At 41.6% G+C, this 18,441-nt stretch overlaps 2 protein-coding genes across 5 annotated transcripts; one reads left to right on the top strand and one right to left on the bottom strand.

Annotated features, from left to right (window-relative positions):
* Positions 1–266: 266 nt before the first annotated feature.
* Positions 267–2,340, top strand: dnajc19 (DnaJ (Hsp40) homolog, subfamily C, member 19). The gene is made up of 6 exons (XM_068319094.1): positions 267–374; positions 650–701; positions 1,005–1,078; positions 1,191–1,270; positions 1,372–1,442; positions 1,549–2,340. Exons 1-6 carry the CDS (start codon positions 372–374, stop codon positions 1,620–1,622), a joined length of 354 nt encoding a protein of 117 aa, XP_068175195.1. The 5' UTR covers positions 267–371; the 3' UTR covers positions 1,623–2,340.
* A 145-nt stretch (positions 2,341–2,485) lies between these two features.
* On the bottom strand, positions 2,486–12,133 carry fxr1 (FMR1 autosomal homolog 1). 4 transcript variants are annotated; one of them, XM_068319089.1, is made up of 18 exons: positions 12,056–12,133; positions 10,362–10,414; positions 10,159–10,252; positions 9,985–10,056; positions 9,606–9,754; positions 9,397–9,490; positions 9,018–9,134; positions 8,634–8,804; positions 8,324–8,402; positions 7,619–7,728; positions 7,393–7,488; positions 6,148–6,376; positions 5,923–6,016; positions 5,714–5,811; positions 5,438–5,644; positions 5,088–5,165; positions 4,240–4,319; positions 2,486–4,134 (listed from the first exon to the last, which is right to left on the bottom strand). In XM_068319089.1, the coding sequence occupies exons 1-18, from the start codon at positions 12,104–12,106 to the stop codon at positions 3,955–3,957; spliced, it is 2,052 nt and encodes a 683-aa protein (XP_068175190.1). In that variant the 5' UTR covers positions 12,107–12,133; the 3' UTR covers positions 2,486–3,954. The 4 variants fall into 4 exon arrangements, with proteins under 4 accessions (XP_068175190.1, XP_068175191.1, XP_068175193.1 ...); XM_068319090.1 differs by having other exon boundaries at positions 7,393–7,485; XM_068319092.1 differs by having other exon boundaries at positions 7,393–7,479.
* Positions 12,134–18,441: the final 6,308 nt, after the last annotated feature.

Genomic DNA, 18,441 nt, shown 5'->3' with positions numbered 1-18,441 from the left:
CAAGTGTAAACAGATATTCAGATAAATTTTAAAATGTTAATTTAGACGAGCTAACATCACGCGTTGATGGTAGAATAAAACACAAATAAACAACTAATTTTGCGTAAACTAAATGAGGCATAATAAAGTTTTAATTACCTCCTTACAGCTCCGCTCAACTTCCGCGTGACGCAGACAGCGTTCTGATTGGCTGGTGAATTCATTAGATTTGTAGGTGGAGCTTAATGCTCAAGTCCGTCTCCCCATTGAAAAACCACAACAATGTTTTACGACAGTGCTGCTCAGTTTCCGGTACAATCATGTAAAGCGAGCATGAGAGGTCGGAAGTTATACCCATGACTTTCAGCGGAATCGGAACGTAACGGACAGACATGGTAGGTCCGACTTTGTGTTTACTAAACGGGACAACTGTCTGAGCTAGCTTCCTGTTAGCAGTTAGCCGATCACTGCGATAATGATCGTTCTGAAAGGGCGAGCTAACGTTAGCCACATGTTTGCATGGCCCATAACTTGATCGAACGTAAATGGCGTTCGATTCAAGCTAAAATTTTAGCATGTGTCCTTTATTTCCGCAGCCGTATGACATTCTGACCTCAGTGTTTTGCTTTGTTTTTTGCTATCCCTGCCTCTTGTCAACTTATCCCGGCAGGCCGGTTCCATGGTGGCCGTGGGACTGGCTCTGGCAGCAGCTGGATTCGCAGGTGAGTATAATTTGAAGCAAAGCTAGCTGATTTACCCTCCAGGTTGAGTCTCATAATGCACGTTACATGTGCAGTACTTGTTATATCTGCACCATTCAGATCTTCATAGACATTATCTGACGGCAGGAATTTGGATATTTTGCTCTTGTGTTCATGTAATATTGAATATTTATATTTACTTAAGGTATATCTTCTAGTCTCACTGTAAAAAAAAAATACAATAGGTGTTTATTTAAATGAAAATATGTGTTCCGCAACTATATCAGATGCATACCTTCCTCTCCCCTCGGTTTTGCCTTGCAGGTCGCTATGCCTTGCAGGCCGCGAAGCAGATGGAGCCTCAGGTGAAACAAGCCTTTCAGAGCTTCCCGAAGACGGTAAGAAGTAAAAGAAGATACAAGATGCATTCATCGTCTCATTCCTTATTTTACTTCATGACTTGTTTTTCCTGATCCACCAGTGAGCTGTTGCCTGCTTATGTTTTTGCAGGCCTTTGGAAGTGGGTACTACAGAGGTGGATTTGAACCCACGATGAACAAAAGAGAAGCTTCCCTGATTTTGGGTGTCAGGTATGCGAGCACTCTGCACCATCCAGGGGTGCACATGTTGATCTGTTCACATTGATTAGCACAACAATGATTCACTGTTGGACCTCTGGTCTGTCTTTCAGTCCCACAGCCAACAAGAATAAGATCAGAGAAGCCCACAGAAAGCTGATGATCCTGAACCATCCAGACAGGGGTAAGGTTGGCTCGAAATGCATCTGATGCTCAGTGAATTTATTTATAGCAAATAAATATTGATATGGATAGTTGTTTGTGTATGTGTGTGTGTGTGTGCATGGCAGGTGGTTCTCCCTACTTGGCAGCAAAGATAAACGAAGCGAAGGATCTGCTGGACAGCCAGATGAAGTACAAATGAACTCTGATCTCAACCATCCTGCTGCAGCGACTGACTCGATCATTAGACTTGATTTTTCTGAAATAAATTCTGTACAAATGGAGAAATTCCCTTTTTGATTTACCTTCTTTTTAGCTGGTTTACTACAAGCCAGCAACCTCAAATGATATTCACATTTTTAACAGCAGCCTGTTTGTTCAACAGCAAGGGTTTTGAGCTGGGGCTGGTGACAGCCCCCTCACCTACACCAGAGAATTAGCAGTAAATTAAAACTGTGACTTTGTAAAAGCAAAAGCTGACTATTTGATGGACAATGACCCCATTTTTTAAAAATTTGTGAAAGTCGTGATTTTATATATCAGTCACAGATTTAAGATGAAAAGACTGCAATGTGTTCGAAATCAAGAATCGCTTTCTGGTAGCCTTCAGGCACCGCAGACAGACAAATGGACACAGTTGGGTTTTAGATCTAAATGGAAGATCGAGTTTATTTAAGAACTACCTGCATACAAAACATATTGCACGTCAACCAACCAGAATGATCCGTTAAAAAAAAAAAACATACTGTAGTTGGCCCAAAAAAAAAAAAAAAACACTTGGGATGTACCAACTCAGTTACTGCTTTAAAAGAAAACCCTAAGCAATGCATGTTTTAGTGTCAAAAAGAGCTTTTGTTTTTGTTTTTTTATGTTTTTTTTAAATACTGTACATCTTTAAATAAATAAACCAAATAAACCTTCCTTAGTGGAAAAGTCATGAGCAGTTTCTAGCCGACCAGTCTGTGGAAGAACCGTGAAACAATTTGTCACCCGGCTTTGGCTTTCTAGAAACATCTCATCACTAGGAGAGTCAGGTCCTTCCTGTTCAAACAGGATTCATGCAGTTGTGGACTTCATTTGAATGATGTGACCTTGTGGGGTTTCTTTAAGGAAGCGGTAATGATCGGTATCCTTCTTGTCATCTTTGATTAAAATGTTGAGCGATGAGATGTTTCCAGGAAACCCTGCCCTGATGGCTACATCTCTGTCCAGATATAAATGGTAACGGGCCAGTTCCCACACTCAACTACAATCAACTTTTAACAGACAAAGTTTAGGTTTCAGTGCAAAGAAAACAACTTCTCTATCGTCTTTTCCAGACACGCTGTAATAACATCTCTATGAGTGAAGTGGTTGCATATTGAAAAAGGGAAAGCAGCTAACGGCACACTCCTCAACACTTATTTTTAATATATATTTCCCAACAAACATGAATAAACAAACCGAATTTTAAAATAGATATGCCTCTGAAATCCTTTCAGGGTTTTTTCAGTGTTTGCCACCACCTGCCTTCTGTCCAATCAGGGAACGTTTAGTCCATGTGGGATGTCTACGGCAGGCAGGGAGTCAAAAAGCAACACCAAAATAAGTGAGACAATTTCAGATGGTGTGCAGAGCCAGGCAACGACATGTTGAATCTACTCTCAAGGCACAACAGCTGATCACAAGTATGTCAAACATACCCTCCCCACCCCTATCCCCATCCGCACTGTCAGTCTGCTCATGCAGAATATTTAATCGACAAACTACTTAGAGTCACAAAACATTCTTACAAAAAGGAGGAAGCATTTTCTGAGTCTACCTGGTAAAATACAATCAGTTTGAAAACCCTGCTGTATTTACCGATTAAAAAAACCTGCTGCATTCGTACCACAGTTTATATGGATGTTATAAACACTGTTATAAACACTCAGAACATACTGGACTGAAAACTATGTTTAGTGGGAGCCAATCACACGGAGACACGTTACCAGAAACATGCTACCAGCAGAAACGTCTTTCCCACGGCGCCTGGTGTGCGCTCCTTTCTCGCACCAGACTTGTAGCAGTTTCTCAAGGATTTAACATTAAAATACTGAAGTTTAAACTTTCCAGGGCGACGTACAGGAATCCCATGGGTTGAACTGCTAACCCAAAGTGATTGCCTGGTTGCTAACGCAGCCCTGCTTAACAGACGCAACACTCTGTTTGACCGTCTTCCTGCCTTTCCCAAGCGTTTTTTTTTTTTTCTTTTTTTGAAGCAGCTGTGCCCGTCGAGATGAGTGTCTGTAAATGTGTCTGTTTGGCTATCTTTGGCAAGCTCATACAGGAAGAACTGTTGAAAATAAAAACTGTAGTACAATGACTGGTTGGACAGAACTCGAGTGAAGGTTAAGAACTCGTGTGCATCGGAATAGGTTTCAGATATTTGTAATGTTTAAAAAAAGAGCAGTGCTTCTTGTATTTAAATGTTTCACTCCAAAGACGGAGAGATTCAATCGAGTGCAGCCAAAGAATTGTAAATATTTGAAACCGTTTCCTTTGCTCAGGTCTGACTAAGAGAGCCCGTTGACGACAGGTTGTGGGTTGGAATCCTCCTTGTAGGAAACGTTGGCAGGCTTCTCTGTGGAGGGCCTGGGAGCTCTGGTGGTCTTATTGTCATTACCGTCAGCTCCGTGTTTGGAACCATTAGTTGCCGTCGGTGGAGGCGGGCCATCCTCAGGGATGGCTTCCACCTGTTAGTGAACAGAAAACAGAAATACGTGACAAACAAATTCACCATCGATCATCCAAGGAAAAAGGTTTCATTTTACATGCAGACCTAAAGACCACACACTAACCACATCCTTGCTTTTCTTGGTATCCTTGGTGGTCTGTCGGCTTTCAGACTCGGCCCTGGATATGTAGTCAGCCACAGTCACTGCACGGAGACAAAAAGAGCATGATCTTACCTCACATCTCACCTTAAGGCTTTAATGAAAAACGTTAATCTAAATCAAAAATAAAATCCAAGATGCACATCTTTTTAGCCATTAGTCAAACGACTCTAGCAGCTTCTTAGCGATGTGGTTGCTCTTGGACATTTAATTCAATAAATCTCTCACCTTCTTTATTTTTTCCCACCATGAACCACAGACGGAGTTATTGCCTCCACAGGAACATCATGACATCCTTTAGTATTGATCGCTACTGTGATCGTTTTCCAGTGGTCCGGTTTTGGTTTGCACATCATTCACTTCAAGTGATCTCATACTGATGTGGTACTTTAATAACTCCTCGTCACAACATTCCCAGGCTCTGTTCATTCTGAAGAATACACATGACTCCTAGCTTCACAATCAACTCTACATGTCAGAGATGTAACTAGTCCTGTTTACTATGACACACACAACCAAGCAGTGCATTCCATGCATCTACCAGACTGAAAGTAAACACAGTGGGGGAGGCGTTGGTAACACACACACACACCAAAAAACCCCATGAGGTGAACACCTTCATAAAGCACCACACACTAGTGTGACTAGAGGCAGCCAGCGTGTCAAACACACACAATCCGTTTCCAGGTAATTCAAGATATATTAGCAGTTGTTCGGTTTAGTAAGTTACAGTTGGCACATGACAAAACACCAGGCCTGGTGCGCAACCTTTCATCCAAGGAGCACGGTTCAGAAATGGTTGCTACGGTTACCTGACTGCCTTTCCTCGGGCAAGCGGACGCGGCGACGTCGACTGCGGTTTCGACGCTGAGGTTTAGCTGCGGGGTCATCTAAGGGTGTCAGGTCGTCACAAAGAGATGGGTTGGGGGGGCTTTAAAGCAGAGAGCTGTCTTTGCACTGCACTGAACTCCTTTTATTTAACAAAGGGAAATGATACAGCGCTGCATGTTCTGGGAAACGTTAGACTGACTTTCTTGGTTAGAAACTATGCTTAATCACTCACTGTTGATGAAATTCTCACAACAATGATTTACCTGCATGCAATCTATGAATTTGAGTGTGCATGACTTGTAAAATCATCCAAATAATGTAACTTCCCTACCTATTCCATTTTCACTCATTGAAGCACTGTCTGACTCGCTCATGCCATCTATCAGAGTGGCATCCTCATCTGTTCTGCGCCGTCGAGATCTTCTGCGGCGGTTTGCAGGCAGGTTAGACTCACTAGCATCTGTATCGGCTGTCTGGTCCGTCTCTGTGTTTGTCTCCGCCGCTCCATAAGCAGGGCTGTCCTCATAGTTCCTGGGTCCTAATCATAGAATGTAAGTTAGAACCAGAGACAATCAGGTCAAAACTATCCACCAAGAGTGACTCTTACCAGAGCTGTGGTATCCTCCTCTTCCCCGTCCTCGTCCTCTGCCGGGTCCAGGCCTCCTACGACCATCTCTTTGTGGGCGTGAGCCTCTATCCCTCTCCCTTCAGGTCAGGAAGTTAATCAGTCAGTTTAAAAAAAGGCTTTAAAAGTTGAGATGTTGCATCAAACGAGGCACCAAGCGAATCATTGTTTCCGATGGAAACACAGCTCACCTGTCCTGATCCTCTCCGGCAAGGGACCAGTCGCTGAGCTCATCTTTGCGCTCTGAATCCGTCTCAGAAGTGTTGGACTGCTCAGAGTGGGTGCCTATAAAAATAAAGAGTCAGGACAGATGCTAAAACACATGAAGAATTTCATTTATGATTCGTTAACATTCTTCCACAGATGATTTTCAACACAAAAGTCAGGAACAACTGGACCATTTGGAAGGTACCCACCATATCCAGTGCTGTAGTTGTGGCCTCTGCGCCCACGCCCTCTCCCGTTGTAGGAGCGACCGGCATGTACGGAGGATGAAGAGGCAGTGGCATTGCCCTCTGTGTTATACCCTCCTCCTCCTCTTTCCCCTCTCTCTTTTCTCTCCCTGTCAGCTGGTCGGTGACTCTGGTTGATCTGACGTAGCTGTTCGTCAATCTGCAGCCTCTCCAGACGGAGCTGCTCAACCTCCTTGAAGCGGAAAATAAACAGCGGAAAGGGTTAGAATGACGACAAAGAGAATGAGTGAGAATGATCGTCTTTGGATCAACATGTAGAATCATCATACACTCAACCACATCCCATCCAGTGCGCCTTTTGTTGCTCTTTCTGAGTCTTGCTAGGATGCATCTCTGTGCACAATCCTCAATTTAGCTGCCAGCCCTTCGCAAGAAGATTCACCACATCCTACACAAACTGTTTCAAATAAACATGCACAAAGCACCAACAATGCACCAAACATGCAAACAGGACGGGGCACTCACACATACACACATCTCACTTTGCACGTACGAAAGTCAGAATTCATGACACTTATCATGCAGATTGAAAATATAACAATTATAATCAGAAAATCCGTTGAAGAGACTGTTAACAGTAAGTGGAAAAATAAAATGTTGAAAAGAAAATATCTTAACATCTAAAAATAAATCTGACATTTGTGTCTGATGGGTTATTCACACCCCAAATAATGGGCAAATAATATGACTTCTTCAAAGAGTGTGAATATTATATGTGAGCAGTTATATTTTATAATGATACCTGAAGCGTTTTGTATGCATGTAGTGTGCAGGTAGCTTTTCATTCACCATTATTCGTTCTTGCACCAAACAAAATCAATGTAGCACTATTGTTTGAATTTTAGTGAAGCTCATGAAGACCAGCCGGCATGATGGTGGACAAAAAATGGAAGTCAGTCATTATGGATGGAAATGAATGCAACTTGTTTCCCTTGTGCCCCTCCATGTCACCATCTGAATGGAATACTGCCTGACATTTACAGGCTGTGGTCACAGTTGTAGGTCGCACGCAATAAAAGTCTTATTAGGACAAAAACAATGTAGCAAAACATGCATCGAAAACAAGCACATTTCACTCTCTCTCTCTCTCTCTCTCTCTCTCACACACACTCTCACACACACACACACACACACACACACACACACACACACACACACACACACACACACACACACACACACACTTACATTAAGGTAAGCGATGTGGTACTCCAGCAAAACCTGGACATTGCCGATACTGTCCTTCGTACCAACAAAGGTGAACGGGACCATTCCCTGTGTCAACAAAACACAAAAGCACAACACACATGTTAGTACAGGACTGAAATGGAAAGTGTGTGTGCACTGTTTGTATTGAGCAAACACAACTTGTGACACTTTAAGTAACACTACACAGGTTGAGTCGGAGGCTCACTTCCTGTCTGGGCTGCTTGGGGTCATTGTCTCCCTCTATCTTGACCCTCACCACACCAGACTTGTCCACGATCTCTTGGATGACCTTGCCGTTCTTCCCGATTACTTTGCCTGTGGACAGAGAGTGGGGTGAGGAGGGGGGTGACTTTCAACAACAAGCATTAAATACTGCAGGTCCCCACCACAGGTGAATTTCCTTAATCACATGTATGATTAAAAAACGGTCAATTTTCCAAATTAAATAAAGAATTTTTTCAAATTTCTCAAAATGTCACCTCACTAGTACATGACAGATGTGTGCATATTTCTCTGTTGCCGAGGAAACCCGCACATGAGACAAATGCCACTCATTTTAAAAACAACAAATACAAATGATAAATGTTTCTAAATTACACATTAGCACTGCTGTATGTGGAGAATGTTGTGGGACGATGAATTTGAATAAAATTTAAGATCTGCTGAGAAAACCAAATCTAGAGTTTTCCGACAAAGGAAATGTGATGAACGAACAGATTATGTTCACCTCCCTTCATCTGTGGCGCAGGATAAATAAACACAGTTGTAAGTAAGAAAAAAAATGAATCTGAAAGCACTTCATAATGATGTATTCACACAAACTTAAATTAGAATCAGATGTGACAGTGAGTCACACATAACGAAACGTAATTATCACCATCTCTGCTACCAGGTTTTTATCTCTACATACCAACAAGGTTCCTGGGCACCTGGACGGAGTCCTCCAGAAACTCCAGGAAGCTCCTGGCCTTTTTCACTGCCTCTGCTGACTGGAAAGACAACACAGGGTCACTTCGACTTACATTGTGACAAACTGTACGCTAAAGAAGAGCAAGAAAAGTTTTTATGCTGGACCTTAAATCAGCACCGCCTGTTTCTGCACACAGTTAGTATTAAACAAAGGTCAGCAACAGTAAAAATGTTAAGAATGCAACACATGCACACATTTACTGTCCTACTTTACTGTTTTACTACATTTACAGCTCCACAGGTCATCCTACCTCTCCGTAAATCCTGAAGGTGCCCGTCTCTTCATCCAGCTCGATGGCAGTGACGCCTGCAACCTTCCGTGCCTGCTGGATGTTGCTGCCATGGCTGCCGATGGCCAGTCCCATCAGATCCGTTCTCACCACAAACTCCTCCTGAAATGCTGACACCATCTGCCTGGAGCTCTACACAAACCATCAAACAATGTTAGATTTGGCATTATGCTCATTTTGTAAACAGTTCATCTGTAGGCTTTAACTGGATGAAAATCCGTCAACTTCAATCACTGGGAGAAAAAAGGTCCAAAGAGTCCACATTATATTTATTTTACTTTCTATCTTCTTTAAAAAAAACCACCCAAAGCCACTAAAGCCTGGATCATCTTGATGCCAACTGACCTCCAAGTGCTTTGTGGCCTCATGGTTGCGTGACATAAGCAGCAGCTTGGTCCTGATGCTGCGCAGGTGCATGTCGCTCAGCAAAGACACGCGCTTCACTGTCGACTCATTGGTGGACTACAAACACACACACACACACACACACACACACACACACACACACACACACACACACACACACACACACACACACACACACACACACACACACACACACACACACACACACACACACACACGTTGAAAATGAAATAATCAGCAGATGTTCAGCTGCTACCACTTCATTACAAATCATTCACTGTAAAAATGGACGAAGCTGTGAAACATCCGTGTATGTATCTGCTATGTCATTATTTAATTATAAACACAGGTCAGTTACCACAATCACTAGTTGGCTGGTCTCAGGGCAGTATGTGATGCGACAGGCTCCCACAGCTTTTTTAAAGTCCTTATGGGCATTCTCGTTCTGACACCTGTAGTTTCAGGAAAATACATCACATTAATCTTCCAAAAACAATCAGTCGAACGCAAGCAAACATTTTATTTGTCCTCCTTTAATGTTATTGAGGGTGCAGCGGCTGTGCGTACGCTTCTTGTAGATCCTGAGGAACGGGGACAGTGCACTTGTGAAAAGAGTTCTTGGTGATGGCCTTGTTGGGGTTGAGTGGCCGCAGACGGTCAAAGGTCACAATCTCGTTGTAAGTGGAATCGCAGACTGCATACTCTATTACAGAGAACTGGGAAGGCAAGCAGGGACAGTGTGGTAAATACAACATCCCAAAGTCGACATAAACAAAGTTTAGTATGTTCATTTGTAAGTATTCTTCCCACAATTCTCTCTGCCAGGTAGTATAAATTGATGTAGTACAATATCAGCAATAATATAATACTGTTAGCCTTCATGCTACCATAAACTGAAACATCATTTGGTATAGAAGCACCATTTCTATAAAGGAATAATACTCACGTCACCCTTCATCATTCGGACTTTAGCCAACCACCAGCCACAAGGTTCCTGATCATTGGCTCTGGACAAGATCTGACAGATTAAAAATATTATTACTGTATGAGCATAAACAGAAAATGACAGGGAAAAACAGACGGACAGAAATATAAATGTCTATGTGTGTGTTCTCCTCACCTCCACTTCCTCACCCTCTCGAATGTCTTTCTTGCAGTCTGCCGGCGGGGGAAGCCTGACATCACTGAAGGGCACCTGGCGCTCTGGCTGCCAACTGAAAATGAGATGGTTGATTCTCAACTTACTAAAAATGTAGCTCCCCATTTGTCACGAAGTTTCCAAGTTCTTTATGAAATCAGCAGAATTACAGAGGAATGACTCACTTGTTCTCAAAGGCAATGGTGAGGGAGTCACTGTGGATATCTTTGACCAAGCCCTGCAGGACAGCATACAGTTAAGAACACTACTGACCCTAACTGAGATGCACACAGCAGACAGGAGAAAATGACTGAGATTCTTCAGGCAGCTGTTAACAATTACTATAATCACCATTTGAGGTCCTTTAAATGTCATTACTACTCTAAATACTAAAGTACTATTCCCTAAGATTGACCAGAAACAATTACAGGACATAAAAACAACACATACTGAAATAAAGCACTGTAGTACCATCATTTAATGTTTACATCTCTAAGCCAAGCTTTAACCCAATGAGATAATTCATTGCACCTGGGAACGGCAGTAGCTCAGTCTACTGGGTCTTGGGCTGGGGACCAGAGGGTGGCCAGTTTGAGGCCCACGTGGACCAAAAAGCTTGGAGTGTGAACTGGCAGTGAAGAAGTGCCACATTACCTTCTGAGCACCGCTGAGGGGCCCTTGATCAAGGCACAAGTCCCTCACAAGTTACTTATTGGGTGCAACAAAACGTAGCTGCTTGCCGCTTCACCTGTCATTATCTGATGATTAATAAAGTTAATTAATATAGTTGAATTCTTTCTTCTCTTCTTAACCATAGTCAATACCAAATAGCAAAACATTCAGAGTTCAGCGGCAGAAACCTAACACGGCCAACATTAGTTCCTACATTATTCAGTTCCTACAGGGCACAACTCCATCAATAAACATGATAACTGACAGCAAAGGACTCCGCTTGATTGAAACTTGTTGCTGGTATCATATTAAGATAAAGAATACACATTTATTCACAAAACCACATTCAATATAACTGCCTAATTAAATTAGAGTGAGGACAAAAGCAGTTAACAAAACTGATGTTATCTGAACAGTAGATGCGCGGCCATGGGGGAGGAAAGGAATAACCTGACAGAGGAGATGAGAGAGAGGAAGCATACAGAGAAAGGAGGAAAGGAGACAGGACTGTTGCAGACAGCAGTCCAGAAATAGCTTTTGAATCTACGGTATCAGTGACCCTTTCCTGACATACCAGCGGCTGGGGATTGACAAGAACAGCTGGCTCTCGCATTCAAAAAATAGATTCGGAATGATGAAGTGTGAAATAATAGACATCCGTTGAGTAGGTCAACTACAGCCCGAAATCACTAACAGTAAGGGACTTTATTAGTAAAATATCACATGCTTTGTCCGCTATTTGATCAAATCGTGCGCGGTGACACATAAACAAACTACACTCCGCTGGCTGCACGTACATGATGGCTAGCTGCTCCTCACTAGCCACATCTTTTGACGTCAATAGTTAGGCAACGAGCAAGTTAGCTAACTATTAGCACGGGGAAGCTACAACCGAGCGTCGAGTAAAATTAATTACTGCCTTTAAGGATTAAATATTTCTATTGATCGCAGCCGACATATTCTATTTTCATGTCTGAGGATAAAGAATAGTCGCTAAAAAGTTGCAGTAGTCGAGGACTGACGAACGATGATAGCTTTGCCAGCTAGTTTCGATAGCTTTGTTAAGCTAGTAGCGGCTAATAACAACGGGTTCTGGGGTTTTACACAAGTAGGAAACCTTTTTTGTTGTCTGTTAGACGTCAACTAGAATATTTTATCGTGTAACAGGATATTGCGTTTATTACTGAATGGATAAACCAGCTTTTACCTTGTAATAAGCCCCGTTGGAGCCACGGACCTCCACCGCCAGTTCGTCCATATTGGAGACGCAAAGGATGCTGGGACGACAGGTGTTCGATAAAGCGCCAGGAGGGGCGCGTCAACCCGCAAAAGAACCTGCGTCTGCATTAACTGCGTTCTCCTCACTACGAATTTAATTAACGCATTAAAAAGATCAGTGGTGTTCCCTAAAGCTGATGATTCAACAAAGAGACGCTTCATTTGACATTTCTGCTCCGCTTCACTTCACAGAGAAGAAGGAGGAGAAGAAGAAGACATTAATTTGTGTCCCTTTTTGTATTTTTCTATTTATATGTAGTATTATTGCAGTGTTTTGGAAAAAACAACAACAACCCTGTCTTAAGGCAAACAAGTCAGACTTAATAAAAAGCTTCAGTCAGGAAAAATGTTGTAGGTCTGATATTCATAAGATAAGATGCACTTTATTGATCCCAAACTAGGAAATTTAAATGTTGCAGCAGCAGCATTCAGACACAATAATTGCAATAATTCGGACTTAATTCTCAGAAATCTGTCTCTTCTTTATTATGTCTTATTATTAATGGCGTCACATCTGTCATGCATTTTAAGCAGCTCATTGGTTGTTTAGTTACTGTTGGATTACACGTGATATACACAGAATTTACTTCCTCCACATGAAAAGTATGGAAATATGCAGAAAGCATGTTCAGCAGCTCATACTGAAGTGTTTTTCAGAACATTTGTTTGTTAAATCCCTTCTAGCTCCTGCAGACTCAGGATACTTTCAATGAATCCATCAGAAGATCTCAGAACATAGTTAAATTTGTAAAACCGACTTTTTAAAAAAATCATTTTGAAACAGATTTTCTTTTTCTTCAAAACCCTTGGTATCTCCAGATATATGTTGTATATTTTATTGAGATTATTTGACATATGTGTTTGGTTTGCTATGTTATAATTATACAATAAGTTTTAGGCCCTTTAAACTCATAAATATTATGTGTAACGATGTCAGATTTATCATAATTAATTCTCAGATCTGTCCAGATATCGTATTTTTAAGATCAAAAGCATGTCTGCATCTGAGACGCTTTGCTCAGAAATGTGCATTTCTGTTCACAAATTCCTGATTTAGATTTTAAGATGAAAACAGATCAGAAGTGAAACAGAACAGTATGTCTGTTAGAAACAACCACTGTGACACCTAGTGGCCAACAGGTGAGTCTCTCTCTCTCTCTCTCTCGCTCTCTCTCTCTCTCTCTCTCTCTCTCTCTCTCTCTCTCTCTCTCTCTCTCTCCTGTACATATTCACACACACACACACACACACACACACACACACACACACACACACACACACACACACACACACACACACACACACACACACACACACACACACACACCTGCACACTCACACACAACTAAATTACAGGTCCGAGGCACAGAGAGAAAAACAACCATTCAGTCACATTCACACTTATGGACAAGTCATGAATCCATAAGGGGGGGGGCTCTAGTGCTTAACACCAGAATGGGTGAAGGGTGACCAATCTGGACTTCCTCCAGTGTGTTTCTGAGGAAGTGTAACATCCAAGAAGGCAGAACTCAGCTGTGAATCTGCTGACTGTCATCTGAACTATATTACAGGATTATAATTTGAAGATTTTTTTTATTTAGTCAGATTAACCTGTAAATTATTTTTGGTTTTCGCCCCGGTATCATCAGAATTATCTTCTTTCAATCGCTTAGGGTCACAGCAGATATGTCACTACATATAGGACATGTTTATATCGGAATATGTTCGATTTTGTCTCATTTACTGCAGAGAATGCAGATCTATATCTGTAACATGAAGAACTAGAGGTAGTGTTTACATTCTACTTTGAAATACAAAAAGAAACGTAGAAACCGTGCACTTCTGGATGATATCAATCCACATAGACACCTTAAAAACAGCTAAAAGAAGACGAAATAAAGATGAAATAAAGCACAAAAGAAAAACACACGACTCTATGGACGGTTTAAGGGTCTTTTGATGTATTAAAGGGAAGAGACGGAGACAGTGTGTGTAGCGGTAGCATTTGCACGGTGTGGAATTCAATGTGTTTGTGCAACTCTGTGGTGGAAATACTCTGCCTGGTCTGAAGACATTACCACAGACCCACACCGTCTGCCTGATAGTCTGTTCTCACGTTCTGATTTAAACCAGTTTACCAATTCCATTATGCTAAGCCTGAACACTGGTTGGGAAATGATGAACGATTATGTGAAACACATAATCTCCCTGCTGCACCATCATTGCAATATGACAGCCAAATTTCATTCATCCTATCCAATTTCTTCCTTATTTAAGGAAAGAAAATTACTGGTCCCAGTAATCAGATATGTAGCGAGGCTGTGTGCAAGAGTTAAGCCCACTCCCATTAGGATTTCTGCTTTGCTCCTGCTGTACATGAAATGCATGCACACACACACACTCACACACACATGAAGACGGATACACGTGTTCCACATGTCTGACCCTCCTCGCTTCTCACATCCCCTTTCACCCGTTTCAAGGACTATTATTTGGCCTTGATATATTCTCCACAACATCATCTGTTAGCGATGCCAGTTTGAAACACAGCATCCCTTAAGTGGTTTGTAGAGCAGCAGACACACACACACACACACACACACACACACACACACACACACACACACACACACACACACACACACACACACACACACACACACACACACACACACACACACACACACACACACACACACACACACACACACACACACACACACACAGACACACAGACACACACACACACACACACACACACACTTCAAACTCTATCCTACTCTTTCAAGACTCAAAGAAAATTATCCTTGCTCAAACAACATTTTTTTCCAAGTTAAGCAAAAATTATGATGTGTCTTTGTGGCTATGATTATCTTCTCACAGAAACGCAATGAAGAGATATTATTTGGCACCAATATTCTTTCTACTTCCATTTCCGTATTATAAAATCACCAGCAAGCTGTTAGATTAAATGTCTTTTTTTTTTTTTGCTAATATACCCTCTGGATGTCACGAGCTCTTAGAGAGCTCCAGTGTCACAAACAGAGAGGTGTATTGAGCGTATGACTGTTTGTTCTCCTCCACACATGTCCAATTTCTCTCTCCAATCGGGAATGCATTATAGGTATAATTGAAAATTAGTAGTACATTTTTTCTTTTTTTTTTCCAGGAGGGGGGCGTAATTTATCAGGCTTCATTGTTCCTGTGTGACACCTCCAGGGCCCGTCTCTAACAAGGAGCCTGGAGCAGAGAGAGGCTCGCCCAGGCCCTGCAGTGCTTTCTCTGCTTTGTCACTAATTGTGGCCCATTCTCCACTGAATTGTGATTCGGGTAAAAGAGCTTGTTGGCTCAATGCAATGAAGCTGCCAGTGATGCTCTCACCATTATCAAAGATACTCTTGATCTTTTCAAAAGCAGGAAATAGATTTTTTTTTTTCCTCTCCCAAGCCCCTGTTCAATCACACAGGGGGTTGGCGGGGGAAAAAAGTAATTTGCAATGCGTCCATTAGTTCTTCATTAAAGCAAGATTAAATTGCACCTCAAATCACATCTGCCTTTTCTAGAGTAAAGGGTGACAGTTTTAGGGCCAAAACTAATTACTAATACCAATGAATGAGAGAGGAAAACAGGGCTGTTTTTACATGAGATAGTGTGGCCTGTCATTATATTCAGACTAATTCCACTCTGCCTGCTCTCTTAATGAGACCAGAGTGTCCTCACATCTCTCACTCTCTCTCTCTCTGTATCTGCCGCCGCTCCAAATGTATAATTTTGATAGCACTTGGAGTTTGCATTAATTAATTTTTTTTTTCCCCGAGACCTGCTAAAAGTGCAAAATCTGTGATGTTCGGAATTATCATTTAGAGAGAAAGAAAAGACAGGCAGACATACAGACAGACAGATTGGAGTGAAGAAAAAGATGGTTACTGAAGCCAAAGACTAACTTTCACTCTCCTTTCATTCAGTTTTACTTCATTTTCTTCTTTGCCTGCAGTTTTGAGATGTCAAATTTCTCCTTTCACCTGTAAAGAAGGTGTTCTTTATGTGTTTTTGGCAGCAAAATAACATGTAAATAGATGTAATTATGAACAGTCGGCCATCATTTCGATATGGATGGAGGGTCTACCATAAAATTATATTTTACATGCAGTATACTCCTTTTATATTCAGATTAATTGTTCTTTATGTTACTCTACACCGTTTCACACACGTCATTATTAGCTCCAAACCTAACCTTAACCCTAACTCGAGCTCCAAACCCAACCTTAATCCTAATTTTAGCTCCAAACCTAACCCTAACTCTAGCTTCAAACCTAACCCTATCAGCACCTTCCTTACAAGCGTCAGGTGGTGATCAGCGGTACTTTTAGTAAATATGGTCCTCTCTGATCAATGTGTATTGAAAGTAGTTGTCCCCATGTGCCCGTTCTTCTTGGAGTACTCTTTTGAGTGCTGCACCCATGTGGTACCTTAACCTGACCCTAAGCCTTGGTGCAACCCTAACCTAAACCAGACTAACCCTAAACAAAACCAACTGCCACCTTAAATCTAACTAATCCTAAACGTAACCCTAAACCTTAATTATAACCCTAACCCAAAGTAACCCTACTGCAAACAATAACCCCAACATTGACATAACCTTTATTTGAAAAAAAAATTCTGTAATACAGATCTGCTTCTGTCTTTGCCAACAACAAAGACTTTAAATCTGAAAAGCTTTTATATCTCATTTTGCATCATCTTAAAAACAAGCTTACTAAATTTTTTTCTCCAGTGTACATTTTCTATCAGTTCTGCTGTATTGGTGTTTACCAGTCGGATGACACAAGTGGAAGTAACTCTACACTGTGTTCCTGAACTAATAGGACCAAACCCGGTGGACAGCATCCGGGCCGACGCCTCGCCTCTCGGATGGACAGACGCCGCTCTCCTGCGTCCACGTTGAGGGTGGTTAGATTAGTCTGGGAGCTGAGAGCAGCAGAGTCTCACAAACAGGATTTAGCATGTTGTCTCACAGCGGCAGCCCTGCCCGGGGATCACATGGTGCTGATGAGCCCCGGGGTATAACACGCTTATGGCAGATACACTGCGATTTACAGAGACAGGAGAAGTGCAGAGTACACCAACTTAACATGTGTGCATTTGTTAACAGTGCACAAAGTTTAGATGTTGGCATCTTTAAATGAGTCGACAATGTTGTGAGGCTTTACCTCTGCGCTGTGTATAAATCTCTTAATGCACATTACAGGCTTTTCAGAGTTGCCAGCTGATTAGTCCTCTGAAGACGATTTCTGCCATCCTTAAATTTTTCCTTTTTTTACGTACAGTGCATTTTTTCTCCTCTCAAGGTACCAAACCTCCTTTCCTTGCAAAAAAATATATATGCACTAGCACTAATTTTTTAAGCAGAGGAATCACCCCTCTGGTTTCTGCTGAAGTGAGATTTGGCTGCAGAGACCACAGTGGTTCCAGAAATTCAAACCTCATACCATTCCAGGATGGGCTTATCCTAAGCTTGTTAGTATGTGTGATGCCGGGACCGATAGGGACCTCTACATTACCATAACGCTGCTGAATTAACTATGATCTTCTCCTGCACCCAGAGAAAAACTGGCCCACAGAAGTTTTGCAATATGCTGTGCAGGATATTACGATAACATGCTATAATAAATGTTTATAATCTACTTAGTGGAGGACCAGGGTTCAAATATGTTTCTATATTAAGGCTTATTAATGCTCCCGCAGATTTTCTGTTCCACCGTCGGGATCGGTGAGTGAAATATGCACACTTTAACAGAAATGGGGGAAATAAAAGATGTCAGAGCGATGATTAATTTAAATGGAAGTTGAGCTGCAGTTATAAATGTGGTTAAAGTTCGAAAAAACAACATCAACAGAGAGGACACTATCCTGTGCGTGGCTGGTGACTTGAACTACCTGAGGATTTCACATTCTTCTATTTTACATAAATTACACATTTTAAAGCATTTATTTACCAGTCAATATCAAACATTTGGCTACAATCAATAAAAAATAATATTTTTTAATGTTTCTGCACTGGTTTATTCTGGAGCTGTGTTGATATCATGATACAGAATACATTTCACAGATGTGAAAAGTGAGAGATTGGTAGGATAGAAATGGGTGATTGAATCAATCCCAACCAATCAGCAGCTTTTTATTCACATTAATTCCTTTATGATGTTACACTTTTTCCTCCTAAAGATTGGAAAACCGATGACATTCCATTCAGTCTTCACCTCTAGATGTCCTGATCTTTATTCTGCACACATTTTCCTCAAAGGTAATCGTGAC

This window comes from Antennarius striatus, chromosome 7 (assembly GCF_040054535.1).
Source record: "Antennarius striatus isolate MH-2024 chromosome 7, ASM4005453v1, whole genome shotgun sequence".
Taxonomy (NCBI): Eukaryota; Metazoa; Chordata; class Actinopteri; order Lophiiformes; family Antennariidae; genus Antennarius; species Antennarius striatus.
Note: the sequence above shows the minus strand (reverse complement) of the source record. Positions and strands in the feature narration are given on the sequence as shown.